General features: G+C 55.4%; 3 protein-coding genes across 6 annotated transcripts in view; 2 read left to right on the forward strand and 1 right to left on the reverse strand.

The window, feature by feature from the left end:
- B4GALNT3 (beta-1,4-N-acetyl-galactosaminyltransferase 3) overlaps positions 1-7513 on the forward strand; it is a 94582-nt gene extending 87069 nt beyond the window's left edge. For 2 of the 3 annotated variants that reach the window (XM_082422100.1, XM_082422101.1), the window contains exons 15-20: positions 457-776; positions 1496-1649; positions 1867-1939; positions 2302-2455; positions 3013-3139; positions 4813-7513. In XM_082422100.1, coding sequence (XP_082278226.1) covers positions 457-776; positions 1496-1649; positions 1867-1939; positions 2302-2455; positions 3013-3139; positions 4813-4921 — 937 coding nt within the window. In that variant the 3' untranslated portion in view covers positions 4922-7513. Of the gene's footprint in view, positions 1-456; positions 777-1495; positions 1650-1866; positions 1940-2301; positions 2456-2693; positions 2992-3012; positions 3140-4812 lie in introns of those variants that run through there. The other variant, XM_082422102.1, reaches the window with a different exon arrangement.
- A 126-nt stretch (positions 7514-7639) lies between these two features.
- The window catches only part of NINJ2 (ninjurin 2), a 70424-nt gene continuing 50372 nt past the window's right edge, over positions 7640-27691 (reverse strand). The window contains exons 1-4 of one of the 2 annotated variants that reach the window (XM_082422177.1): positions 10943-12036; positions 9522-9753; positions 8810-8990; positions 7640-8331 (exon numbers count right to left, since the gene is read on the reverse strand). In XM_082422177.1, coding sequence (XP_082278303.1) covers positions 8824-8990; positions 9522-9675 — 321 coding nt within the window. In that variant the 5' untranslated portion in view covers positions 9676-9753; positions 10943-12036 and the 3' untranslated portion in view covers positions 7640-8331; positions 8810-8823. Of the gene's footprint in view, positions 8332-8809; positions 8991-9521; positions 9754-10942; positions 12037-27691 lie in introns of those variants that run through there. The other variant, XM_082422176.1, reaches the window with a different exon arrangement.
- The window catches only part of LOC309641300 (uncharacterized protein), a gene marked incomplete at its 5' end in the record, with an annotated part of 28779 nt that continues 11265 nt past the window's right edge, over positions 10178-27691 (forward strand). The window contains 4 exons of the mRNA XM_082421155.1: positions 10178-10293; positions 12032-12587; positions 13171-13248; positions 17662-17713. Coding sequence (XP_082277281.1) covers positions 10178-10293; positions 12032-12587; positions 13171-13248; positions 17662-17713 — 802 coding nt within the window. The remainder of the gene's footprint in view (positions 10294-12031; positions 12588-13170; positions 13249-17661; positions 17714-27691) is intronic.

The following is a 27691-nucleotide window of genomic DNA, read 5'->3' on the forward strand; positions in this document are numbered from 1 at the left end:
TTATTTTTGGCTGCATTAGGTCTTTGTTGTTGCGTGGGCTTTCTCTAGTTGCGGCGAGCGGGGGCTACTCTTCGTTGCAGTGCGTGGGCTACTCATTGCGGTGGCTTCTCTTGTTGTGGAGCACGGGCTCTAGGCGTGCGGACTTCAGTAGTTGTGGCTCACGGGCTCAGTAGTTGTGGCTCACGGGCTTAGTTGTTCCGCGGCATGTGGGATCCTCCCAGACCAGGGCTTGAACCCGTGTCCCCTGCACTGGCAGGCGGATTCTTAACCACTGCACCACCAGGGAAGCCCAATAGGTGCGTTTTTAAAGATGGCAGCAGTGCTCACTGGAGCGGGTAAGCATCGTGCGAGCATGTTAGCCAACAGCAAAGCTGGGCAAAGACCGAGGTCTCCTGACGACTGGCCTTGCTCCCACGTGCGGGAAGAGTGACCCAAGCCCCGCACCCTTTCCGCCAGGAGGTACCAGCTGCGGCGCATCGTGAACGTGGAGAAGCGTCAGGACCATCTCCGTGGGGGCCGCTACCTGCTGGAGCTTGAGCTGCTGGAACGAGGCCAGCACCTGGTGCGGCTCTCGGAGTTCGTGTCCACGCGTGGCAGGCAGGGCGTCGATGCCGCTGGTGGGGAAGAGGCCGAGGCCCGTAACCTGCAAGGCCTGGTGTGGAGCCCACACGACCACCAGAGACATGTCCTGAGTGCCCGGGCCCCGGAGCCCAAGCTGTGCTGGCCCCAGGGCTTCTCCTGGAACCACCACGCCGTGGTCCACTTCATTGTGCCGGGTGAGCCTCCTGCCGCCTGGGCGCTGTCCGCGGAGCAGGGGCCTCACGTGATCACGAGCACCCGTTCTCTGCTCCCCGATGTGATTTCACAAGAACTTGCGGGAGAGGCCGCTTTGGGAAACTGGGGCTCACAGGAGAAAAGTAACTAGTCTGAGGTCATGTGGGCAGTCAGGGCTGGAGCTGGGAAGGGCGCTGACTCATAGGCCAGTGTCTCTTCTTACTGAACCAGCATTCAGGGTTGGATGTGAAAATCAGTCGGGGCTGCTGTCCTGGGCTTTACAGCTGGCCTGGGGCAGTGAGACAGGGAGAGCGGGCTGGCTGGCTTCTATAACAAGAGAGGGGAGCCCGTCACAGGAGTGTAACCGTAGGGTCGGACAGGACGTGAAGGATGACCGTAAGATGGACAGCTAGAGGGTTTGAGTGTGAGAGCCCAGGAGGGGTAACCATGACAAGCTGATAACAAGCCCCAGCCCCAGGCCTTCCCACAGAGCCCTTCCTGGGAGGCTGTGCGGGGAGGGGAGTGTAGAGGCCCCTGTAACGGTGGGCTCTCCCTCTGCCCTCCGTCCCCTGCTGCTCTGCTGACCTTTCCCGTAGCCGCATTACCCTCAGCAAAAGTCTGATGGGACTCCTGAGCACGCAGGAACCGGGAGTGGAGGTGCTCTCTTTTGCATTACCTCTGCTTCTTTCTCCCCGCCCGCCCCACCTGCCCCACCGGGCAGTAAAGAACCAGGCGCGCTGGGTGCAGCAGTTCATCAGAGACATGGAGACCCTGTTCGGTGTCACCGGCGACCCGCACTTCAACATCATCATCACCGACTACAGCAGCGAGGACATGGACGTCGAGATGGCCCTGAGAAGGTCCAAGCTGCCGAGGTGAGGGTGTTCTCGGCAGGGCACAGCCTGAGCCAGCTCTTGCTGAAGTCCCGCCAGCTTCCCTGACTCCCAGCCTCTAGCTTTTCCCAGAGGACGCACCCGCCTGCCCGTAGTCCCATCCCAGGAGCACGCGTCACCTCTTCTCTGCCTGCCAGCTTCCACCTGGGACTGCCACGTCCGGGCCCTGAGGCTCAGCCCCTCTCTGTTCTCCCCGCAGCTACCAGTACCTGAAGCTAAGTGGGAACTTCGAACGCTCAGCCGGGCTTCAGGCTGGCGTGGACCTGGTGAAGGTAAGCGGCCTGAGAGACGTGACTAAGGCTGCTGAAGAGACTCACAGACGGCCAGCTCCTCGGGGAGGAAGGGACGAGGACACGGGGTCCTCTCTGCTGCGCCGCAGGGCCGGTACCGGGGTGGGAGCATTTGTGCGGGGTCCTCGGAGTCCATGAAAGGTCGGGGAGGAGTCGGGATTCCCTCTCTGACGGTGAGAACTGTGCCCTGATGCCCAGTACCGTGGAAACCCATCCAACAGTTTGCTTCACGCAAGTTTGTCAGTCACTGAAATGGGAAAGAGCCTGAGGGTTGTCCTAGAGAGTGGCCTGGGCTCCTCGCCGTGGTCTGCAGGGACTGCTGACCCTCCCACCTCCATCCCCAGGACCCGCGCAGCATCATCTTCCTCTGTGACCTCCACATCCACTTCCCAGCTGGGATCATCGACGCCATCCGGAAGCACTGCGTGCAGGGCAAGATGGCCTTCGCGCCCATGGTCATGAGGCTGCACTGCGGCGCCACCCCCCAGTGGCCTGAGGGTGAGCCTGTCCTGGGCTGGGGAGGGTAGGCGAGGCCTCTCTGCCTTGCTTCTTAACCCAGAGCTGGAAACAGTCATGTCTACAATGGCAGCACCCCTCCCCCGCCCTCCCCTCCCGCTCCTCTGCTCCGCTGGACAGACCACAGAGAAGTGCCCCCAGGGCTGAGCTGACGCAGCAGCAGCAGCAGCAGCAGCGATGAACATTTCCCGCCTCATCTTCCCCTTCTTTTGTTCATCAGACCTTTATTAAGCACTTACTATGTGCCAGACGGTGCGCTGTGTGAGGATACAGAGATGGGAGGAAGATTCCCCACCTGGAGAGGGAGCGGCGCGAGGCTGTGCCCTCGGGGGCTGCTGCCGGCAGAGCCTCCTGTAGGGCTGTCGCTGGCCCTTGGTCCCTCCCTGGTAGGACTGCTGCCTTCCCTGGACCCGGAACCTTAGCTCGGGGGGCTTCCCCCCCAAATAGGCAAGGGGCTCGCTCAGATGAGAGTTTTCAGCCTCAGCCTTCTCTGTCCTCCTGGCCCTGGTTCAGCTCATCTGAGGCTTGTCTGTCCACAGGCTACTGGGAGGTGAATGGATTTGGGCTGCTCGGCATCTACAAGTCAGACCTGGACAGGATCGGGGGCATGAACACCAAGGAGTTCCGAGACCGCTGGGGTGGGGAGGACTGGGAGCTGTTGGACAGGTGAGCGGGGAGCCAAGGCACCTGAGAGGCCTGGGAGAGGGGCCCTGGGACGGGGGCAGGGCTAGATCCCGCCCAGGCCCAGCACCACCTCTTGGGGGTCACATTCCTTCCCTCGCTGAGGCTGGATCTATTGGCGGGGATGCTGCCTTTGCCTGTGTCACAGGGCGGGTGTGGTGGGTGCCTGGCAGACTGTCAGGGGGAAGAACACAGACTCCAAGCTGTGTGGATGCGAATGGTACTGTTCTCGGCAAGGCTCCCACCTGCCCACTCGGGAGAACACGGCTGGGGAGGAGGCTGAGCTTGTGGCGGTGGATAAGAGACCCGGCAGAGGGTCAGGAAAAGAGCCAGTGTGGACCATTAAAGGGCAGCAGGTATCCAGGAGGTTCTGGGTCCCTGGTAGAAGGGAGTTGGGGGGAGGAGGACAGGGTCTGTGGTATGTAAAGAAGAGGCAGGACCGGCCGCGGCAGGGAGCGGGTGGGAAGAGGGGTTGCAGCAGAGAGCAGGCTGGTGGGACCCCAGGGTGAGGGGATTTCAGAGCATGTGGGTGGTGAGGAGGTGGAGGCTTAGTCTGAGATTCCTCCTTCCAGAATTTATTGCCAAGAGAAGGGGAGGGAAGGCGGATGATCCCTTGGGATTTGAGCTTAAGGGGGGGGGTGGGGGGGGCAAAGGAGGGAGAGGGGAAAAATCCAAGAGAGAAAGGGTGTAATTGCTGGAACAGTGCCCAGAGGAGGCGGACAGGCAAGGTCAGGGGCTCCGGGGGAGAGGGGACCTTGACAGGGAAGAGACGCTCTTCTTCCTGAGACACAGGGCACTTCCTCACCCACCAGTCACTGGGCGCCTGTACTTGGCAGGTGATTTACATCCATCACCTCCTTTATTCCTCCCCAGAACTCTGTGAGGTAGGTGTGATTGTCTCCATTCTCCAGATGAGAAAACTGAGCCTTGAGGAGAAGTTAACAACTTGCCCCAAATCTCACAGCTATGACTGTTGGAGGCTTAACAACCCAGTCTGCTTGCTTTTTCCCTAGAGAGCAGGCAGGAGGGAAGGTGACAATACTAAGGGAATTTAAGGTGCAAAGGAGGGAGGGTGAGGGAGCTTGTATTAGATAACGCAGCTCCCGTAAAGCTCTGTCAGTCAGACCCCAAGGTGGACAGAAGCCTGGGCTGGTGTTCCCTCCACCGCTGCGAAGAGGCAGACCTCGACCAGTTCTGGACCTGCCTGCCTCCTCTGAAGCCCGAGGAGAGAGAAACGGCTCCAAATGCCAGTTATTTCCACCCGCTGGAAGCACAGGCCTCCCGACAGGCCATGCATGTGGAAAGGGGGCGGGGAGGGATGGGAGAGGTCTTCTCTGTGTCCTCCACACTCCACCCCCGACCCCCGCCTCCATCATCACTGGTCCTCACCTCACCCTCGCCGTACCCAGCCCATCATTATCCTTTCTAGAGGGAGAGGCTCTGAAAGATGCCGTGCCTCATAGGTCCGGAGCTGGGCTTCCAGCCCAGGCCCTTTGGCTCTCTTTGCATGCCCCACCCACTCCCCTGCCCCGTGGGGAGTAGCCAGAGGGTGACAGGGACAGGGCCTGGCGGAGACGTGGAAGGCAGGCTCCTCGGGGGCCCCCCTCCCCACCCCCGCCTCTGTGCACCTGTCACTCATCCCGTCCCTTCCCACCCAGGATCCTCCAAGCAGGCCTGGAAGTGGAGCGTCTCTCCCTCCGGAATTTCTTCCATCACTTCCATTCCAAGCGAGGCATGTGGAACCGCCGCCAGATGAAGACGCCATAACCCCGGGGGTGGCCCGCTGGACCCACCGCTTCCGGCCCCTGCACCGCGGTGGCTTGGCCAGTGCCCGCTTGCTGCCGGAGGGGGAGAGGGAGGGGAGCAGGGGCCGCGCTGGGCCCGAGGAGCCTCCGAGCCGACACCCCCTGCGCCGGCAGCCGTCCTCCATGGGAGGAGGCCAAGGCCTCTCCCCACCTCTGGGCCTCCGGGGCCAGGAGATGGGAAAGAGACGGGACAGCTCCCGGGAAGGGCGGCGGAACCGGCTTGAGGAAGGAAAGCCCTGCCTGGGCGACACCACCCTGACCGGGAGGTGCCTTCCAGCGTCCACCCCGGCTCCTCAGGGGGCAGTGGCCGTGGACTGGGAAGCTCTCCTATTGGACGTATTTTATTGGGGTTTTTATTTTTTTAACAGAAAACCAAAACTGTACCTGTCCTGATCCAGCATTGACTGTGAGGGGGCAGAGTCGTGCATTTAGGGGGGCCCCGCATACCTCAGACCCACAGGTGCGTCCCTCGGTCCCTGACCAACAGCTGATTTGTAACCCAGGAGCCGGCCTCACGTGGAGCCGTTCTCAGCTCTCCCGCAGGCATGTGGCTCCAGGACACGCATATCTCTCTCAGGTGGCCACCCGACAGCTGGCCACCGATTAGGGCATTAACCTTACCCTCCAGGTGGCACTAACTCCAGGCTGGCCTCCTCTTCCCGGTGCCACGGGGGGCTGGGAGCCGGGGAACCGACGGGCAGGGGGCTCCTGGCCCCCTGGTGTTGGGTGAATAGGCCGTGTATCATGGGCAAGGTGGGGAAGGCAGGGACGAGAAGCCCCTTTCTGTCCCAGCGGCCTGTGAGCTGGGCCTTGGGGACCATGTGAAGCAGAGCCGGGAGAGGATGAGAGGAGGGGTGGGATCCAGCGGGAAGGGATGAGCAGGGAAGTGGGAAGCTTGAGTCGTCACAGCCCAGCTCCTTCCTGCAGAGAGGGCCCCAGGCCGGCCCGGTGGGGAAGACAGGAAGAAGACACTCTGAACTAGGGAACAGGGACTGTTGGGGGGAAGGTCTGGGGAGGCGAGGGCATCGCTCTGAACTACTTCCTCACATGGAAGGAAGCAGGGCCGGAGGATGAAAAGTGAAGCCGTTTCAGGGAACACAGCCCTTGACCTTCGTAGTCTGGGGCACCCTCTCTGTCACCTACGATCACACACGTATCTTGCACTAATGATCCCAGACGCCTTCGTGGCTGGGGATTTTTCTACTGCTGCTGCCTCTGCCGCTACTCTGATTCACCAACGGTGCATCTCGAAGCCCAGTGTCTGTGAGGAAGGGCGTAGGGGGAGGTGCCGCTGGGCCCAGGGGGCCAGTCAGCTGGGCCCAGGCTCCGTGCTGTGGGAGGGTCCAAGTCACAGTACGTGGAGCTGCAGGGTCTTCTTGGTGGGCCCTGCATTCACCAAGAGCATGAACTTGGCATCTGGGAGAGTGGAGCCCCTCGAGAACCTTCTGGAGCTCGAAGAGAATCCCTGCCTCCCTCTTAAGAAATCAGGAAGGACACAGACTGTTCAGTTCATAGACTGTGGCTTCCGGAGGCCATATTTGCCCTCAGGCTGTGGCTCTTTATGGTCCTTGCTCAAGCTCCGTGCCTTGGGAAAGGGCTGTAGGGAGCAGGCGAGAGCTGCAGTTGGCTGGCTGGGGTGCCACGTTTCTTTCTGGGGCCATTCTCATCCCTGGGCATCGCCCTGCAAGGCCCGAATCTACCCAGACAGCCCTCCCGCTTCACCCCTCCTGATGACAGGAGCCCGCCCAGCCTCCCCTGCCTGATGCATCACCCCCTCTGCCCCAGCCAGTGCCTTGTGTTTGAAGTTTGTTACCTCCACACCGCCTGCCTTAATGGAGAGGGCCTGGCAAGGCCCCTACTCTGTAGGGAAATGTGTAGGGTAGGGGGAGGGAAAGCACTGAATACAGCATCTTCTCAGAAAACAGAACGCTCTTGTGTTTTCCTCTTGCCCATCAGGGTGGGAGAGGGGTGGGCCCAGGGTTCACGTCGCCGTCCTGCAGCTGTCAGGCCTCTGATGGACGTGCCAGGGACCCTCCACACCACCCTCCACCCTTCACCGCCTGGGGGGCGGGGGTCAGCCCTCCCTGGGCTGTGGTTTACTCGAAGGGGCACACCTGGTTCCTGCCTGAGGAGCATTTTCTGAGCAATAGATTCGTGGAGGTTGGTGGTTTCAGTTGAGAAAGGATGGTGGACACAGGATGGTTGGATAAACAGTGGAGAGAAACTGAGGTGTGGCTTATTGTAACAGAGCAGATAGGGACTTCCTGGGTGGTCCAGTGGTTAAGAATCCACCTTGCAACGCAGGGGACACGGGTTCGATCCCTGGTCAGGCAACTAAGATCCCACATGCCACGGGGCAACTAAGCCCGCGTGCTGCAACTACTGAACCCACGGGCTCTGGAGCCCACGTGCCACAACTAGAGAGCAGCCCGCGCGCCGCAACTAGAGAAGCCTGCGCACCGCAACGAAGATCCTGCGTGCCGCAACTAAGACCCGACGCGGCCAAATAAATAAATAAAATGTTAAAATAAATAAATAAAAATAAAATAAAAGAGCAGACAATCTAAAGTCATTTCTGTTTGAGCTGGGGGTGCGCTGTTGCTGCTTTACAGGTACAAAGGTACTGTCCTAGTCATATTTGGTCTAGGCAGAGATCAAAATTAGTTTTTATTCCTTAAACTCATGCCCAAGAGGAGGTGCTGCTGTGAAAGCTGGGGCAGCCTATAGTAGGGTCTCAAAAAGCAGCATGCGTACACACACCAATCCAGAAACGACTCGTCTGCCACTGGTGCAGCAGTTGGTAATTAGCCCAAGGCACTCGGGCCGGGGAAATTTGACTCAGCAGGACACGGAGGAGAGGGAATGACTTAAAAGCCTCTTCTCCCTCCAGGTTCCGGGTTGCTCCTTTGAGCCGTTTCTAGGACACAGATGGAGAGAGCAGCCCGGGTGCTCGAGCCTCCCCAGCTGAAGACATAAAGACTGACTCACAGTGGATTTGCAGAAACCTTTAAAGAGAGAAATCATTCCATCCCACAGAAAGGGAAAACAGGCCTGGAGCAGAGCGGAGTAATGGGGTGAGGTCAGAACCAGAGTCCTTAAGCTGGGCAGGCCCAGCCTTTGGTAGGCATGCCTGAGGTACAGGAGATGCTGCCAGGAGGAAGGTGGGTGGTACCCCAGTCCGAGCTCAGGGCACCAGACCGAGATGAGTTCACTTAAGCTGGTAAAAGGGCCCATCTTTGTTCCGGGGCCGAGGGTAGGAAGCAAGGGCATCTATGTTGCCCTTCCAGGAGCTCTCCCAGGGGCTGCGGACTGTGCCCACCAGCCTGGCAGATGAGCGGGGAAGAGAGGAGGAAGCAGTGGCCGGCCCAGAACCTGCAGGGAAGCAGAGGGATGGTGAGGAGGGCAGGTCAGACCAGTGCCTCAGGCTTAAGTGTCCCACGATTGCCCTGGCAGCCTTCTCAGGACGCAGGTGCGGGTTCAGATCTGAATCTGCAGCGGGGCCTGAGGCTCTACGCTGCCGGCCAGTTCCCAGTGGTTTTGTTGGCGCTGCCGGCCCGTGGACCACGATTGGAGCTGTACGGGCTCCTGGACAGTGCCAAGGAGAAAATCCACATCTCCCTCTTCCCCCCACTAACCACAGCCTCCACCCAGCTCAGGCTGGAGAGAAGCCCAGCCTAAGAAGAGAGAGCACAAGGGGACCTTGGTGAGTCCCAAGCCAAGCTCTTCTCCAAGAGCCCGTCCCTGCCCCAGGTCTATATTCTTCCCCTTTTGCTTGGCAAGGCTCTCTCTCAGCCCAAAGCCCCAGAGGTGAGAAGGGCCACCTGGGGACCTCCCATCCTCCCTCACCTGCCTTCTAGGCTGTGTTCAGAGAGGGGTCCTTGAGGTCCTGGCAGCCAGGAACCCAGTCTTATGTGCCCCGAAGGCCGTGATGAAGACGTTGATGATGACGGTGATGAAGACCAAGATGGTGGCTGCATTGTTGAGCTGGTTTAGTCGCCACTGCTTTTCTACCTCGTTGAGGTTCAGTCGAGCTGTGGAGAAGAGGGAGTGGCAGGTAAGGGTCTGGGTGGGGGGCGGTGGCCACAGCCTGGAACTTCCCCCACCACAGCCGCTAGAGTCCAGAGAAAGTCTGGTCCCTCAGAGATCAAGGGAGGTGGCAGCCATTGTGCTGAGATGCTTTCTCCCCCACTGACCAGTGTGGGGTATCCATGTGGTACTCAATAGAGCTGGGATTTGGGAAGTTATACTGGGTCTTCTAAGAGTAGGGATGCACGCTCCCACAAGAGGCTCAAAGGAACGCTGCTATGAGTTAGTGAGCATAGTCATTCAGCAGGTATTATGGAGTGGCCACTAGATGGGATACCAGGAGGTGGGACAGGTGCCTGTCCATACTGTGTGGTTGTTACTTGGGCATTTGAAGGTGTACAGGGCTAACAGCAGGTTATGGCTCAGAAGGTGGCCTGTGCAAATGCAGGGTGTGACAGGGAGGCACTTGGGGCATTTCTTCCCACCAGGGGGGCACCCCCCCACCCCGAGGCCAACTCCAGGCCTGGGCTCCTCACCAATGACCATGAGGAGGATTCCAATGACCACCTGCAGGAGCAGAGAGATGCTGATGAGGGTGACGAGGGTGGTGTAGTGAAGAGAGGACGGCCCCTGCTCCAGCACCACTTTCAGCTGCGTGGCGTTAGACACAAAGAGGGCCACGTCCAGCATGCTCTCTGCCACGCTCTTCTTGGTGGCATAGTGGTTCAGGTTGATGGGCGGGCTCCTCCTGGGGCTGGCGTTCCCAGGCTGTAGGGGACAAAACACAGGCTTACCTGGGAGGCTCCGGAAGGAAAGTGGTTGAGAGGTAGGGAAGAGGAGTGGGGTTTTAAAGGTCTCCCCTCACCAGGTGGGAAACGAGGGCAGGTAACCCGCTTCTCGGTGCTGTGGTCTGAAAGAATAAAGAGGTGGACTAGAAAACCCTTACGTGCGTTTGAACTTGGAAATGATGCTGTGTTGTAATTTCTGTTTCATGGAGGGTCACTCTGCCTCACACCTTCACACCTCGAAAGAGAGGAGGAGCCTGGGCTGCTTGTAAACGAGCAGTCCTCATTTTATTCGCCCTTTTACCTGGGTCAGGCCTGGCCTTGGGCGGCTCTTTTCCTCGGAGAGGAAAGCGTCTCAGCTCTGAGGCCTGGCTGGAGAAGGAAAAGGCACCTCTTCTTCCAGAACGATGCGGCCCCGAGGCGGGGTGCAGAGCTTCACAAATGGAACAGGAGCTGCCTGTGGGTCCCACTCGGCCCTCGTGGGGAGGCCTGGAGCCGCAGCCCTGCTCGGGCACACGTCTATGTGCCCACATGCACGCACACAGCAAAACATACTGGCCAAAAGCTCTTCGTTTGTTTTTGTATGACTTTTTGGTGAGAATTTATTGAAGCATAATTTACATTTGATTTGATTTTGAAATATTAAAACGAAGCTCTTCTTCTTGAGAAGTCACTCACTCTAAAAGAGAGAGTCACTATGCGGTGCCTGTGGTGTGGGCCTCTGCGCTGGACCAAGAAATTCACACTGGATGGTGCAGGCAACCCTGCAGTCACTCAAGAGAACCTGGGTAGGTTTTAGGGAGATTGATTTAGTATGGCACTTGGGATGCATCGGCTCATGAGGGCCCAGAGACAGGGAGACCCATTGAAAGGTTATGGTCTTGATTTAGGGTCAGGCTGTCAAGGAAATGAAGCAGAATGGGGGTGAGAAAGGAGAGGAAAGGAGGTCTCGGAGATGTTACAGCCTGGATGGGATGTCTGTTGAGCGGGCGGGTGCGCAGGTGATTGGATGGGGCAGGTCTCAGAGGGTTCTGGTTGCCCCTTTTGGATGCTGGGCTTGTCTGGAGATGGCTGGACTGGTTGGTTAGGGCCAGGGATCCCAAGGCCAATACCCCACAAAGCCCACACAGTCCCTGTCGGCCCTGAGGCTACAAACTGTGGTCCTACCTTACCTGGTAAATGTTTGTTCTGGGTATAAAATGCCCTCACAAGGAGAGAGAGTCCATGGGGCAGCCCCCGGCTCTCTCCACGATGCAGAGGCCTCTGCCGGGCACAGCTGTGAGCCGGGACTTCTTTGCCCCCGTTCCCCCCACTACCCTCCAGTTTGCCCATAGCGACGAGCTTTGCACTTTCTCCTCCTTCCAAACCTGGCTCTAAGTCCAAGACCTGATAAACTGTGAAATTACTAAGAAAGCTTCAGGGAGAGACCCCCTTCTCTGAAAAGTTGCATATGAACAGTGGGCAAAACCATAAATCCCTACCTCTAGTGGTGTTTCGTTTTGTTTTGTTTTGTTTTTGAGCATCAAGCAGATAGTGCGTGCAGGCAGGGGTAGCAGGGGTGGGTATCAGGTCTTCCAGAGCCTCAGCAAAGACGGCTGTTCCTAGGTTTTAATAGACCTGATGGGCTTTGGTTGTTAAGTGATCTCAGGGCCATCGCTTCACAGAGGATGTGGGTTCGTTCCCAGGAGCACAGGAGGGGACAGGCCTCATCCTCTCCTCTTTAATTTAGGGCCTGCTTTTATTTTGATTTGTGCCAGTTGGGGCTGCTTTATAACTGAGAGTGGTGGCGGGAAGCTTTCAGGGGCCCCGCTAAGTCCCCCAGGGCACCGTTCTCCCGTGTCCACGTGGTGGCGCTCAGGGTCCGGAGGAGCAACTTTGGTACCAGCTGCGCGGCGTTGCGGGGTGGAGTGGCGAGGGATCCACTGACAGGACAGGACTGGTGTGAAACCTGGACCCCGTGGAGGCCCGGGACGGGAGCCTGTTCACAGGTCTGCACAGGCCGGCCTAAAACCCACCAAGCGTGTCAAATGAGGGTTCAAATGATCCAGTCCTGATATTGGGGCCTGCGTGGGTGGGTCACCTTGCAGGGTGGGGACTTGGTTAGACGACAGATGGCTGGGAGACCCTGGGAGACGCTGCCTAGAAAGGGATCCCCCCGTGGTAGTATCTTTAAAAAGCAGGAAAAGGGTTTTCTTAATCCCTCTGAGCCACTTTAGGTGCAGCCCTGCCCTGAGGCAGAGGGATGATTGAAATGACCTGAGGGCCCTCCCTTATGGCCTGAGGATTCGATTGGATGAACCCCTGAATCCTGCAGGTCGCCCCCCTTTCTGCCGACAGCCCGGAGCCCAGGAGCGACCCCAGGAGGAGTGGGGGCGGGGGCGGGGGCGGGGGGAGGCCGCCGGGCGCGCTCCTGCCTCGGGCGCTGGCCCTTTAAGGCCGGCGTCCCGGGAACAAAGGCCCGGCCTGAGCACCGGCCTGAGTCACTTCAGTTCCTCCGCCCGCGCCCTCCCCGCCCGGCCCGGCCCGGCCCCTTCCCACCCGGGACTACCGGCGGCTCCACGGGGTCCGCCCCTTGTGTCCGGGGGTCTGCGGAGCGCGCGGGCGCGGTGGGCGCGGGCCTCCCCAGGCCCCTGTCGTCGTCTGGCTCCTCCGGGCGCGAGCGGGGGGCTGGCGGCCGGGACCCCCGACTCTGGGCCTCCCACTTTGGGCCTCAGTTTCCACGTCCACAAACCGGGGAGATCCCTTTCTGGAGGCCGAGTGAGCGGGCTCCTCCCCAAAGCAAAGAGAACTCCGAGCCTCGGACTCTTCCCGTCTGAAGTGCGTCTTGCCGTGACCCCTGACCCTCTGTGTCTGTCTCAGGCCCCCACCCCCGCCCTGCACTGTTCCTCCAGGACAGCGCCAAGCCTGAGACGAGCCCCTGCTGGAGATGCGCGCGCCCCTCAACCTGCCCACCCGCGGCAGCTGAGCGCCTAGGCAGGGCCCTGCTGATAGGAAGTCCGGGCTCCGGGGTTCTGGGCGGCAAGAGGACCTGGGTTTGGAGCTGGGGTGGGATGACACCACAGACCCCTCCCCGGGTCCCCCGAGTCCTCCCCCCGCCTGGCCCTGGCCCAGCACAGCCGTTTCCCTCCCTTTTCCTCGCCCTGCCCTCCATCCCGCTCAGACTGCCCTGTTCCTGGGCTCTGGCTCTGGCTTTGCTCGCCAAGTCCCAGCTCCCAAGGCTGCTGTGGATTCCATCCCTTGAAGTCATGGATTGCTCCATTGTTCTGCCAGACAATTATTTATCCCTTAATCCTTGCTGGCCTATATTTTTGTTTCTTGACAAAACTTGAGTTGGATAGGAAAGGAATGCCTCTTTTAACAGAAAAATAAACACAATTTTATATTGTTTATTGACCCTAAGGTCCGTGGGAACACCAGCTCCAACAGATCATTCTGCCCTTTCTTGGAAACAAGATTCCAGGGATGTTCTTCCAAAGGGGTAAGTAACTGTCCTACCAAAAAGCCACGGGATCCACTGCTCAGAGTGTTTAGGACCTGGAGCCCGAGGCAGGAGTGAGGGCGCTGTGGTTGGAAGGCCCAGAGGTGGGGATCTACAGCAGCCCAGAGGGAACCACAGAGGTCACGGCAGGTACAAATCCTGCTCCTGCAACAAGCTGGCTGTGTGCCTGTTCTCATCACCAGGTTCCCTTTCTTATCTGCGAGATGAGGGAGGTGGGATAAATGATTTCTTGGCTCCCTTCCAACCCAGAGTGATCTAGGAGCGGGGAAGCCCCCTCCTCTGCCTGGAGTCTCAGGGGCCGAGGACATCCTTCCGAGAGGCAGAGGCCATGACTCACTTGCCCTCGGCAGCTCCAGGGCAGGGGTGACCCTCCAGTGAGTCATTCCTGTCAGCCCTGAGAAAAGCCATATGGCAGCTTCCCCGTGTATCAGCTCAAACTCAGGGCATTAGACAAAATAGGCCCAGAGGAGCCGTGGGCTGTCGTCCCCTCTGTCAAAATGCCTGACTACCCAGAAAAGCCACCTGAAAGGAGACAGTGAAGAGCCCGCCTTTGGACGGCTGGTTTCACAAAAGGGAAGGGCAGATCCCAGCCCAGGAAGAGTGAGCGATTGGTTCAGATACATGGATTTGAGTGACCTACTGTGCCGATTTGCCTTTGATGAGGTGCCTGAGATCCCCGATTCTCTGTCAGGATTAAGTGTGAGAGGGTGCCCAGGTCTGTCATACTGCAGACACACGCAGGCCCCAGAACACTGGGAATGATGGCAGTTCCCACTTACAGATTACAGACCTTGCGCCGGACGCACGGCTAAACACGGGACATAAGTCATCTTATCCAGTCCCCACACAGCCCTGCGAAGTTGGTGAGGGCATCCTTATCGTAGTTGAAAAAACAGAGGCTCAGAGAGCCTAAGTAACTTGTCCCACAGCACAGTCTTTATCCCAGTTCTCTATATGCCAGAGCCTCTAACTTGAACCCCTACTCTGTGACCTCCCAGAAGTTGAAGATAGACTCCCTGCCTCCAAGGAGTTTAGGCTCTAAAGATAGACTTATGTGGCCTCAGATGAAAGAAGACCAAATGGACACTTGCTCAGAGGAGGTATAACACCCCTCCTGGGGTGGCACTTACGTTGGGCTTTCCTGAATCTACAAGGGGCCTGTGTCCTGGGCCCCTGCCCCACTGCGGCAGAAAGGGCCCTACACCCATAGTCAAAAGGCTTGAGTTCAAACTGGTAAGAGGTGATCCTGGCAGCTGGAAGAATAGGGTTGACAGAGAAACTTTCATCCGGACATTTTGAATTTTGACTCATGTAAATGTTTGAACTATCTACAAATAAATAATAAATACATAAATAAATAAAACAGAAACGAATATGCACCCCAAAAGGCCAGTGGTTTGTATAAAGCAGAATTTATAACTTCACCTCACCTAGGCCTTAGCTTCTCCATGTGTGAAATGGGAATAATATGCCCTGTTTAGCCCAAAGTGCCGTTAAAAAGATCAGTGAGGTAATGTGGGTGAATGTGCTTTGAAAGCTGTGCAGCCTTAGAACAAGGATGAGGTGAGAGAGAAGGCTCTCCTACTCAGGACCACACTCCCACCTGTGGGCCTGGAGGCATTTAAGGCCTGGGTGCTGACTCAGCCCGACCCGGCCCACCTTCCGAAGGTTTGTCTTCTCAGCAGCACCCCTGGTCTTTGAAACCCTTCTCTACCCATCCGGGAACCTGCCTCCTTGCCCACCTGGGGGACGCTCCCCTTCAAGCTGCTCCAGGCCCATCTCTCAGGGAGGGAAGTTCTCAGACAAGCCCCCCTACGCTGGGTCCCCAAGGTCTCTGCTGTGCAGACCCCCCCGGCCGGCTTCCACCTGCGTCTCCAGCCGGTGTCCTGCTCCGCTGCCCTCCCTGGAGGGGCCGAGGGCTCCCCTCCTTACTGGGCCGCACCACATGACTGACTGTTCCCTGAACACACCCCGGCCTTCCACCTGCCCCTGCTCCCTCCAGGGCTAAAGGCCTTTCTTCCCCGTGCCCCTTGGGAGGCCGGCCCTCCCTTCTAGACCCTGGGCTGTGTTCGGAGCCCTCCAGGTGGCCCCTCCGGCCACCTGCTTTCCCGTGGGGAATCCATCTTCCATATTCCTGGGTCTCCACGGCGCCAGGCTCAGTGATTTGCCCACATTGAATGCACAGTAAACGATCACAGCATTGAATATTTTATGTGAAAGAGTTACTTCAAAGAGTTTTTTTGAAAAAGACCAAAGAATGGATCTCTGAGGGTGGGATTTTTAGGCCCAAGGACTGCTGGGTAAGGGGCGTGCTGTTTGGACAGTGAATCTGTGCCCCTGGTCCAGGGATAGCCCATTTCCCCGGGTATCCTGCCTCAGGGAACCAGTGACTCAGGCCGGCTGCTGCCGCTGGTCTTCAGGCCAAAGCCTGCCAAGGCCCGGACCCCTGAGGCACTCAGCCTGCAGCGTTCCTGTGCCAAGAGCAGTGGGTCCCTTAAACGTCAACAGGCTCTGATACACCGCGGGTGGTGTGTCCGTGTGCTGTTCCCGTCATAACACCAAACTGGCCCAGAAATCTCCTCTGAGCCCTGGGCGCAGTCTTGCAAGGCGCCAGCCCTGCCCCAGGTGCACACGGTTGCAGCCAGCGCTCAGGGCTCAGGCCCTGCCGAGGCCACCCTGGGAAGGTGTGCAGCGCCTCCTCATCCTCCAGGGGGGCCCACGACACTGCGTGGGCCCTGGGGCAGCTCGGCCTGGCCAGGGGCCCCAGGGATTTTGATCCCCCTGTGAGTCCAGAGGTGACAGGCTTTCTCTCTGACGAAAGGGGGCTGTGGACACGCGGGAGCAGAGTGGGCAGGCAGGGGCGGGAAGGCGCGGGGGCTGTGATAGGAACCCCGTGGGGCCTGCTTCCTTTTTCTTAGGCAGCATTTTCCACCTCCCCTGCGAGAGGTCACCTTGTCAGCCATCTGGGTCAGGGTCCAAAGTTAATTGTGGATTTGCCACATAGAAACTTCCATAGAATTGGAAAATGAGTTCTTTCCGAATGAGCACATTGTTCTGGGGCTTCCAGATCCATCCGGTGCTTTGCTCCGGGCTTTGGGGCTCTCAGCAGCATCCCCCAAGCCCGCCTGACCCATCTCTGCTCGTGGTAATCCTACCCATCCTTCAAGGGCCAACAAACTGAGCCAAAATTCAAACAATAATAACTAAATACTGAGAATGCTGTATGCCAGGCACGACCCCATGAAGTTGGTTTTTTTCTTTGTTTGGGGTTTTTTTTTTTTTTTTGGCCACACCGAGAAACTTGCAGGATCTTAGTTCCCTGACCAGGAATTGAACCGGGGCCCTTAGCAGTGAAAGCCCAGAGTCCTAACCACTGGACCACCAGGGAATTCCTATGAAGTGGGTATTAAGAGTCCCATTTTACAAGCAAAGACATTGAGACTCAAAGAGATTAACTGCCCAAAGTCACCAGACACTGAGGGATGGTCCCAGCTCCCACATCCTACACCTGAGTTCTCCCTTCTCTAGACCAGTGGTTCTCAAAGTGCGGTCCCTAAAGCAGCAACTGCAGCATCACCTGGGAACTTGTTGGAAATGCAGATTCTCAGATTCTACCCTAGACCTGCTGAATCAGAAACTCGGGGTGGTACCCAGCCCTCTGTGTTTTAACAAGCCTTCAGGGGAGTCTGATGCACCTCAAGCGTGAGGGCCGTTGGCTACATCGCACTGCCACACTGAGCTCGTCACCAACGCCTCACATGCTTACCATCTTCTAAGCTCCGTGCTAGACACTTCCATCGACTGTCACTGTGTTCTTTTAACAACACCTGTTTTACAGATGAGAAAGTCGAGGCTCAGAACAGTTCAGTACTTTTGCCCAGGATCACCCAGCTGTTGAAATTAGAGTTGGGATTTGAACCCAGGCAGGCTCTGGAGCCTGTGTCCTTTTTTATTTTTTTCTGGCCGTGCCACACAGCATATAGGATCTTAGTTCCCCAACCAGGGATCAAACCTGAAGCCCCCACAGTGGAAGCACAGAGTCTTAACCACTGGACCACCAAGGGAAGTTACAAACAGCCTGTGTCCTTAACCACTACAGTCTTTAGTCCCTGGAAGCGTAGGTCCTGAAACCCCTCAGAGGTGGACCCTGAAGGATGCAGAGGGCATCTCTCCAGACCTGAAGGATGCAGAGGGCATCTCTCCAGATCTCCCCACTGAATGGCGAATAAAACCAATTTATTCGTTTGGCCCCAGCCGCACACGCCAGCAGCTCCCATCCCCAGTGCCGGGTCATGCCCACCGCGTGCCTGTTTACAGGTCCTGACACGTTTATCCTTAGACCCTCTTCATGTCTTCACTCAAACATTTACTGAGCCTTTCTTGGTTTTGTAGAACCTTAGATTTTGCGGTGGAACCTGTGTCCAGATAGGAAGCCTACACACGGGTAAGTGAAAACGACTCCCGGAACAATTCATCATAAAGCAAAATATCAACGTTCCGCACGACAGTGCATATGAGTTTTGTACGTTCCCACTAGAGGGTATGTTTGCAGAAGGCGAGCGTTATTTCCTTGGAACCTCAGGCAATTAGAATGAGAAGCAGTGAGAGTTGCTCCGGCAGTCCCTGGCTTCAGTCCAGGGGAGCAGACCTCATCGGGAGATCATATCTGTCACGGAGATGGGAAAAGGGAAGGTGGTGAATTTCCCACCCCACCCAACCGTGCGCAGACCTGCCAACGTCCTATGTGTTCTCCGCTCCTAGCGTGTGCTGGGCAGTGAGGATACCACGAGATCCCCGCCTTCCCGACACCCCTGTTCCCCTAATCCCCTAAAATGACAAGGATTAGCAGAGCATCAAGTGCATAAAGGGGGAAGCATAAGGGAGATAAAAAGACCTTTTCAGTCCCACCCCCGTAGATAAGCTTTACGGAAACAAGGACTTTATCCGTCTTGCTCATGGCTGTATCCCAGAGCCCGGCACCTAGCCTGGCGAGCCGAATGAGCCAGCGATGGCTCTGGCACCCCTGTATTCATTCACCAGGGGCTGAGGAGGGAGGATCACTGGGAGCTGTGCTCCCGGGCTGGACCTCTTACATGGAGCCCTCTGCGGGTGCCGGAAGTGCCTGTCTTCCATAGGCGCGCCCACTCCTGACGCGGCCCTCCGTGCGGCATCACAGCCTCAGCGCGTGTGCATGTGTGTGCATGTGTGTCCACTGTCCCTGGGGTCGGCACTGCCAGGGGCCGGGCATAGACAGGCGGGCACAGAGGATGGGGGATGCTGTTGTTTTCCCTGGAAGAAGCCCAGCTGCCACTCCAGGTGGGTGGGATCAAGATGGTGAGGCGTCCCCAGGGCACTGGGTCCCAGATAGCAAAGCCAGGTGCAAACAGCCCTCAGGGTCGGCCAGCCCTGAGTCAGATGCCCTCTCGGCCCAGAGCCTGTCTGCCAGGATTGCTGCCGCCCCCGCCGCAGCCCCAGGAGTCACCCGCTCTCCCCCCAGGCCCAGAAGACCCCTCTTCCTGCCTCAGGATCACAACTCCCAGCCCCAACTCCTGCACCCTGAGCGGCAGCTCTGGTGTCGTGGGCCAGGGTCTGGGGGAGATGAAGGTCAGCAGATGGGTGGCCCTGGGCTTGGAGCCGGCTGCCATTTCTTTCCCTGGTGACCTCGGGCAGCTCCCACAACCCCACTGCTTCCCAGCCTCCTCTTTGGCAAAAGGAGAGGATGCCGGCCCCCTCCTTCACTGTGAGGAGCTAGCGTGTGGTGAAAGGGGTGAGCCGCTGCCAGACTGCCAAACCTTTGGCTGAAGGGCCGTGAAAGCCCCAGGCCCGTTCTCAGCCAAGCCCCATGGCATCCTCTGGAATGATCCACCCGTGGTGCTGACCCTGCTGGACAGCCCGAGCTCCAGAATGCTTCCAGAGGTATAGCCTCTCTTTCCGTAACTGCGTTTATCCAGCCCTTACCAGGTTCCAGGCCTTCTTCTAAGTGTGTTTATGCACTATCTCATTTGCTTCTCATAGACCTTAAGAGGGGAAATGCAGGTTCAGAGAGATTAAGCAACTTGCCTGAGGTCACACAGCTAGAGACAGGGGAGTCAAGATTTGAACCTGGGTCTGTCTGAGGCCAGAGCTCTCGCTCTTAACCGCTGTTGTTCTGTAAGCCTCTGGTCAGCTCTCGTTCTTTTGCCACCTTCGTGGAAGGCCAGGGCCCTGAGGAAGTCTTTCCTCTAGTGCCTAACTCAGTATTTGGCTAGTAGTGTGCGCTCAGGAAGGAGGGAGGGAGGGGGGAGGGAAAGAAGGAAGGGAAGCGGCCCGTCCTGCCCTTAACCACCGGCCTGGACCCGGGCTGGAAGCCCCTTTCCACCGCCCAGGGCGTTGCCCAGGCAGCGAGGCAGCTGCTGGGTCACTGCTGTGCCCTCACTTTTTCTAAAAATACAAAGAGACGAGCCCTCCAAGGCCACCAAACAGATATCCAGTTGCTCTCTAGGGTCAGTGCTGTGTGGCCCGGTCCTGCCACCTGACACCTGCTCCCTCTGGGCCCCTGCCTGACAGCTGACCCTGTATCTCTGTGACTGTTGACTGCCAGGCAAAGTCCAGATTTGCAGAGGGGGGAACTCTGAGCCACCGGGCCTGGCCCGGCCCCGCCCGTGCTGAGCTGTGGGACACGCAGGCAGTTTCGGCGTGTTTTCCCTGAAGCCCAGTCCGAGCAAACCCTTCTTGGCTGGGGCTCCGTTCCCATGGCCGTCAGCCCCTCCGGCCCCTGTGGGGTCTGGGTAGCAGCCGGGTTCAGGGGTACAGACACCAGCACCAGAGTCAGGACACCAGCGTCAGGCCCCAGCACTGCCCCTAGCAGCTGTATGACCTGCGACCTCTGTTAGCCTCCTGTAAAACTGGGAATAGTAAGATTACAAAGCAGCGACAGTGTTATCCTGTTTGACAGGTATGTATTATGTGCAGAGATAAATCTCATGAGATACGGACTAAAATGTTAACAGTGTCATCTCTAGGCCCTAGGATTTGAGGTGTCCTTGGTCTTTGGGCTTTATCTGCATTTCCTAACTTTTCCTCCAGGAATATACTCAGTGAAAGAAAAAACGTTAGAACAACAACCCACAGTTGGTATTTGGAGTATTCATCTTGACTTGCAAGACAGTTTGAGGAGAAAGTTAATGAAAGTGGGTTTTAAACTTTAAAGGGCTTTGCAAGTGTCGGGGGGTCTTAATACCATTTCCTGCAGGGCATTTTGGCACCGGAACCCCAGGGGTGGGGAGGGACTAGTCCTTCCACCTGCGCACCAGGAAACCCTGGCCTATCCTTCCTTCCTCACCAGGTCGGAAGGGGAGAGAATGATGGTCCACGTGATGCCTTGGCGGAGGACAGGCACGGCCATGTGGTGCAGCGCCCCAGCCTGCTCTGTGCGTGAGTCAGCAGCGTTGATTTAGCACCCACTGTGCGCACTGCCCTGTACCCTGTTCTGAGAGGACAGCTCTGTTTGCTTTCCTCAGTCAACAAACGTTTATCGAGCATCCTCTATTTTGAGGAAGTCAGAGTACAGAGGGCACGGCCTGGGGGTGAGGAGTCTGGGATGAGTTACACAAAGAGGTGGGTGCCATGTGAGAGAGACAAAGGAAGCGGGAAACAGGAGACCACCCACTTGGGGAGGTCGGAGGAGAATTTGTGGACTTGAATGCCATCTCAGCTGATCTTGAGGGCCTAGAAGAATCCTTCAGGATGTCCTTCCTCTGGAGATCACAGAGTCCTGCCTTGGGAACCAGTACCCTAATGGAGAGACTGGTGAAGGTTTCAAAGTGGGTGTTCATATAATACTTTGCAGGTCCAGTACAAAATGAACCTGAGGGCCCCTAGTTCAAAATGTATTAGGAGGGACTACCCCGGCGGTCCAGTGGTTAAGACTTAACGTTCCCAATCCAGGGGGCACGGGTTTGATCCCTGGTCGAGGAACTAAGATCCTGCATCCCGCATGGCAGCGGAAAAAAGAAAAAGAAAAAAAAAATATGAAGAATTTCAAGATGGTAATGGCATTAAACCAAGCACGGGCCCTTTCTCAGTGCTGGCCCTTCTGAGCAAGCCCCTTGAAGCCAGCCCAGTCTGCTAGTAAGTGCAGGGGAAAAGACTTAAGGATTTCTGTCGCCAAGAGGACCACCGCCTTGGGAAATCCAGTGACTCTTCACTGCATCTCGGGTTAAGGTTGGCCTCCAGAGGTGAGATAACCTGCCAGATCTGGTTCTGTACTTAGCTCTTCCTGTTGGTGGCCAGTGGCGTTTTCTGCCTCTCTTAAATAAATAATGGTGCCAAAAAGGCCAGAGGCTCCTAGCTCCTTTCCCAAGCGCCAGGACTGGGGAGCAGCAAAGAACACGAACACAGATGCCTTCCATAGTGGAAGCGGCAGGAAATTCTTCTCATGGGAAATGCCGGCCTCACTTTAAGGTGTTCAGCCCCAAACCAACCGTGCACACTCCTGTCTGCCAGCAGGGCATCAGTTTCAGCCCTGTGCCCGACCCTCTTTTTTACCGAAGAGGAAACCGAGAACCAGAGAGGGCAAGGGACCCGTGCAAGGTCACACGACCAGCCAGTGCTGAAACCGGAACCCAGGTTTCCGAACTCCCACCAAGCGCCCTTCCCGCAAAGGAGCCCTACGCACTGGACTGTGGGTGCCAGGCTCGGGGTCTGCCCTCCACAGTGGTCTTCAGACCTCCAGGACTCTGCTCTCCTGAGACAACCACTGCCGCCCACTGGAGGACGCTGTTGGCTGGGCTCTAGTGGTGTGGAGAGGAGTTGAGGTCCGGATGCTCGCTGCCCTTTCACCCTTAATCTGAGCAGATGGTGGAACTGCCAGGGATGGAGAGGGCCCACACTAGTGTCTGGGGAAAACAAGGCCAAAAGTGCCTGCGAGCAATTTCTAATCCTGCTACCGAAACCTGTCCGGGGAGGAGGCTCAGCCCTTCCTGTGTGGGAGCTTTGTCAGGGTTAAAGGGTGCTGGAGTAGAGCCCTGATCTGGGTCAACAACAGGACTAGGAGAGTCAGGGGTGGAGACGCAGGCGACCAGGAAGGGGTGCAAACATGGAGGCCTGGGTCCCTGTGAAGCTGCCCCACTTCAGGGAGCAGGGCGGAGCCCCAGGGAAAGCAGCGGCCTAACCCACAGTGAAGCCCCCAGGCGGGAGCAACTGCAGTCACCACTTAGCAGCAGAAAGTGCCCGAGGGTCTCAGATATTTACGTTGTACAGGACAGAATGTTTGCACATGTGTAATCGTATAGAATTTGCACAGCTGCCTAAGGACACAAGCTGAGGCTGCATTTTAAGGATGAGCGAATGAGCGCAGAGGAGTGAAGTCACTTCCTTAAGACCATCTGACTAGTTAAGTGCTGGAACTGAGAGAGAAGCCAGATTTCCTGTCTTAGTCTCGGCTCCTTGCTCTGGCCTCTGGCTGGTCTCCACCTCACCACCTCCTTCCAGCACCACACCCCGGGGCCGCGGGCAGAGGTAGCGGGAGGGTCTGGCGTGTGTTTGCAGAGCCTTGATGGAACATCCTGTCCCTGTGTTGGGAACGTCCTCTGCACCCCTCCTCGCCACCACCCTGTACGTCTCCTCCCATCAGGGATGTTTTCACCCCACGAGACCTTCAGTGACACCTTCCGTCTGATGACTAGTCTGTCCTCTTGTTGGACTGTGAATTCCTTTAGGGTCAGAAACCTGGCATGAGGCTGCCACTTATGGACAAGCAGAAGTGGTTTAGTTAATGAAGCAGGGGTGACCTTCCCAGGCCCACCCTTTAGACATGAAACGACAGCTGCTGTCATCCATTTCCCAAAGCACTGTGCCTTCTCCCTTCCCTGGTCCTTGCACATGACGGAAACACAGGCAGGCATCCCCTTTAAAACCATCCCGAATTAACTTAGAAGGAGCACAGCGGGGGAGGGCTGGGGAGGGGAGATCCCTTTTGCAAATGGACTCCCCCACAGACTCCTTTAAATGGCACGCTTGGTGGATATTTTTCTAATCTTAGATTGAGGAAAGCCTTTCTAAGCATGACGTGAAATCCAGAAGTCATAAAGGATCAGTGAATCTGATTGCATAAGAATGAAAGCTATTTGAATACAAGATAATAATAACAACAGCATATACCCCCATAGCACTTTTTTCATGCTAAGTACTGTGCCGGACCCTTTCTACACATTTAACTCATTTCATTCTCATAAAAACCCGTGAACCCGAGGTTAAGTAACTGAATCTTGGTCACTGAGCTGGTAAATTAGAGACAAACGAGGATTACCTAGTAGTCTGCCTTCAGATTCTGTGCTGTAGCCACTCCCCACACTGCCACACAACGTAAAATGTCAGAGGACAAAGACAAGTGAGGAAAAATTGCAACACATAAGACAAAGGACTGATTTCCCTGCTTTACACAGAGGTCTTTAAAGAGAACCCAATAGAAAAATAGAGACTATGGACAAACAAGCACTGAAGAATAATCACAAATAGCTATATCGTGTGTGTGTGTGTGTGTGTGTGTGTGTGTGTGTGTGTGTGGTGTGTCCTTTTAGATTGGCAAAGATTTAAGAGACTGATCATTCTCAGTGTTGGTGAATGTGGATAAATAAGCATTTTCACACACTTGGTAGGAATGTAAATTATTACCCAAATTACCCAAATTTACTACAATCTTTTTTTGAAGGACAATTTGGCAATTATCTATTAAAATTTAAAATATTCTTATCCATTTACCTAATAAGTCCACTGCTAGGAGTTTCTCCCACAGAAAATGTTCCCCAAAGTGCAAAAAGACAAGATATTCACTGCATCATTGTTGGGAATGCAATAAAATTGGAAATGACCCAACTTCTAACCCATGACATGTTAGCTAAATAAATCAGACTACATCCACACAATGAAATACTATGTATGTCTTTAAAAAGATTGAGGTAGGACTTCCCTGGTGGCGCAGTGGTTAAGAATCCACCTGCCAATGTAGGGGACATGGGTTCGAGCCCTGGTCCGGGAAGGTCCCACATGCCACAGAGCAACTAAGCCCGTGCTCCACAACTACTGAGCCTGTGCTCTGGAGCCCACGAGCCACAACTACTGAGCCCGTGTGCCTAGAGCCCATGCTCAGCAACAAGAGAAGCCACCACAATGAGAAGCCTGTGCACTGCAAAGAACAGTAGCCCCCACTCGCTGCAACTAGAGAAAGCCCGCATGCAGCAACAAAGACCCAACACAGCCAAAAATAAATAAATAAATAAATAAATGTATTAAAAAAAAAAAAAGTTTAGAAAGATTGAGGTAGATGTGGGATCCCATGCATAGATGTGGGAAGATATATACAATGTACTATGAAATGTATTTAAAGGGGAAAAGTCATTATGAATATAATATATTTTCAATTGAAGTATGGTTGATTTACAGTGTTGTGTTAGTTTCAGGTGTACAGCCAAGTGATTCAGACAAATATATATACACACACACATTCTTTTTCAAATTCTTTGCCATTATAGGTTATTACAAGACATTGAGTATAGTTCCTTGTGCTATACAGTAGGTCCTTGTTGTTTATCTATTTTATATATAGTAGTGTGTATATGTTAATCCCAAATTCCTAATTTATCCCTCCCCCCCCCCTTTGGTAATCATAAGTTTGTTCTCAGTGTCTGTGAGTCTATTTCTCTTTTGTAAATAAGTTCATTTGTATCATATTTTAGATTCCACCTATAAGTTATATCATATGATATTTGTCTTTGTCTGGCTTACTTCACTTAGTGTGATAATCTCTAGGTCCATCCATGTTGCTGCAAATGGCATTATTTCATTCTTTTTATGGATGAGTAGTATTACATTGTGTGTGTGTGTGTGTGTGTGTGTGTGTGTACACACCTATATACCACATCTTCTTTATCCAGTCATCTGTCGATGGACATTTGGGTTGCTTCCATGTCTTGGCTATTGTAGATAGTGCTGCTGTGAACACTGGGGTGCATCTATCTTCTCAAATTAGAGTTTTCCTCTTTTCTGGACATATGCCCAGCAGTGGGATTGCTGGATCGTATGGTAGCTCTGTTTTTAGTTTTTTAAGGAAGCTACATACTGTTCTCCATAGTGGCTGCACCAACTTAACATTTCCACCAACAGTGTAGCAGGGTTCTCTTTTCTCCACATTCTCACCAACACTTGTTATTTCTTGTCTTTTTGATGATGGCCATTCTAACAGGTATGAGGTAATACCTCATTGTAGTTTTGATTTGCATTTTTCTAATAAATAACGATGTTGAGCATCTTTTCATGTGCCTGTTGGCCATCTGTATGTCTTCTTTGGAGAAATGTCTGTTTAGGTCTTCTGCCCATTTTTTTTTTAAATATTTTTATTTATGTATTTATTTGGCTGTGCCGGGTCTTAGTTGCGGCATGCGAACTCTTAGTTGCAGCATGTGGGATCTAGTTCCCTGACCAGGGATCGAACCCAGGCCCCCTGCGTTGGGAGCGCGGAGTCTTAGCCACTGGACCACCAGGGAAGTCCCCCATTTTTTGATTGGGTTGTTTTTTTGATATTGAGCTGTATGAGCTGTTTATAAGATATGATCTTATATTGGTAAAAACTAAACGAAATATTCAGAGTATCTATTTTATACTACAGTGCATTAGTGTAAGCATAGTATAAAATATGGAAGGAATTTATCTCACAGTAAGGACTTTCCCTTTCTAAATTATATATTTTCTCAATTTCAATTTTTGACAACTAACACGTCTTTTTTTTTTTCTGTCATGCTTTATTTTAGATGAGCACAGAGAAAATAGGTAACAACTAGGCAAGGCAACTATAGTTATTATAGAGTAAAAAGTGGTTGATGAAAAAAATGGTTGAAATAACTAATTGTAGGGTACAGTGAAGATTTGACCTAGGTGTGCTAAAAACAGTAAAATATGAAAACCTCATTCCTTTACGATTCCATGGCAGACATTAAATGCAAACTGTGGTCATTCCAAGAGTATCTACAGGAGCTTAACCTGGTGTTGATGACTGAATCTGACTTAAAATTTCTCAGTAGTTGTGGCTCATGGGCTCTAGAGCACAGGCTCAGTAGTTGTGGCGCACGGGTTTAGTTGCTCCATGGCATGAGGGATCTTCCCGGACCAGGGCTCGAACCTGTGTCCCCTGCATTGGCAGGCGGATTCTTAACCACTGCGCCACCAGGGAAGCCCTCCTTACATTTAGAAGGATCACCACGGAGGCAGCACCAGGTTGGACAGGAGGACAGAGTCAGGAGTCCGGGAGACAGGGCGGGGCGGTGGGGATGGAAGTGGAATGGGGGGAGCTGCTGAATGATGGAGGCGGAGGGTGTGGGAAAGGGAGGGGTAAGGATGACCCCTGGGTTTCTGGTTGAACCCGCAGTCTGGAATCTCGCCTGCAGCAGTGCAGCCCTATAGGATTCAGCTCATGAACCGCTTTCCAGGAGCGCGGCTCTGCATCAGGCGAGGGGCACCTATTTGCCTGGTGCCGATGACAACAGTCTAGCAGGGTCACTGCGCCAGGGCATCTAGAAGCCTGTCACGGGCCAGAGTCCACCACCCTGGGCAATACCACTTCCGAGCAGCTGGCAAATTGTGCGTCACGATGCAGACCATGGGGTGGTGTGATGGTCCCCAGGTCCTCTGGCTCTTGCCTGGATGTCAGGGTTGTCAGGGCCCCGCCCCTTCCCATGGTTTTTGTGAACCAACAGCGGAGGCAGCTTTACGTCCTACAGGCTGATGGGGCCCCAGCCCTCAGCAAGGTCCCAGCGGCACTGCGCCTAGATTTCACAACTCCCTGCAGCGTCACCCCTCACCTCCTGCCTGCTGACAGCACTCTGCTGGGGCAGAAATAGCGCTGCACGTTCACCACACCAGCCCCGCTCACGTCTGCCGTGTGAGGGCTGACTCTCCTGATGCAACGATCCCTGCCCTCTCCCAGCCGCAGCTGCTGAGAGCCCCCTGCCCAGGACTGAAGGCTGGCTCATCTGCTGCCTTGGCCAGAGGGTCGGGGGCAATTCTGATTGCAGAAGCCTCTGGAAGGGCAGCGCTTATCGGAGCTCCGTAGGGCTGGTCTTAAACCAGAGGGCTCTGGGCTGAGCCCTGAGTCCCTGGAGGGATGGTGTCTGCTGTGGACGGACGTCATGGAAGGAGCAGTCGGGCATCACCAGGCTGACCTCTTTCCCCAGGTCCCTCCGCGTGTCTTATCTCATGGTGCGGGTGGGCTGGGGGCGCTGCCAGGCTTCGTGGGGGCAGGGCCTGGGCGTCATTTTAACGGGAGAGCTTTCTGAGAGCGGGAACCAGCTAACAGCAGGTGTACTCTGTGAAATGAGCTGTCAGTTTTGAGCAGAGAGATCCCCCATTTTGGCCAAGTCACCCCTCACTCCTGCTCTGCTCATCCCTCCAA

This window comes from Balaenoptera physalus (genome assembly GCF_965194825.1).
Source record: "Balaenoptera physalus genome assembly, chromosome: 13".
Lineage (NCBI taxonomy): Eukaryota > Metazoa > Chordata > Mammalia > Artiodactyla > Balaenopteridae > Balaenoptera > Balaenoptera physalus.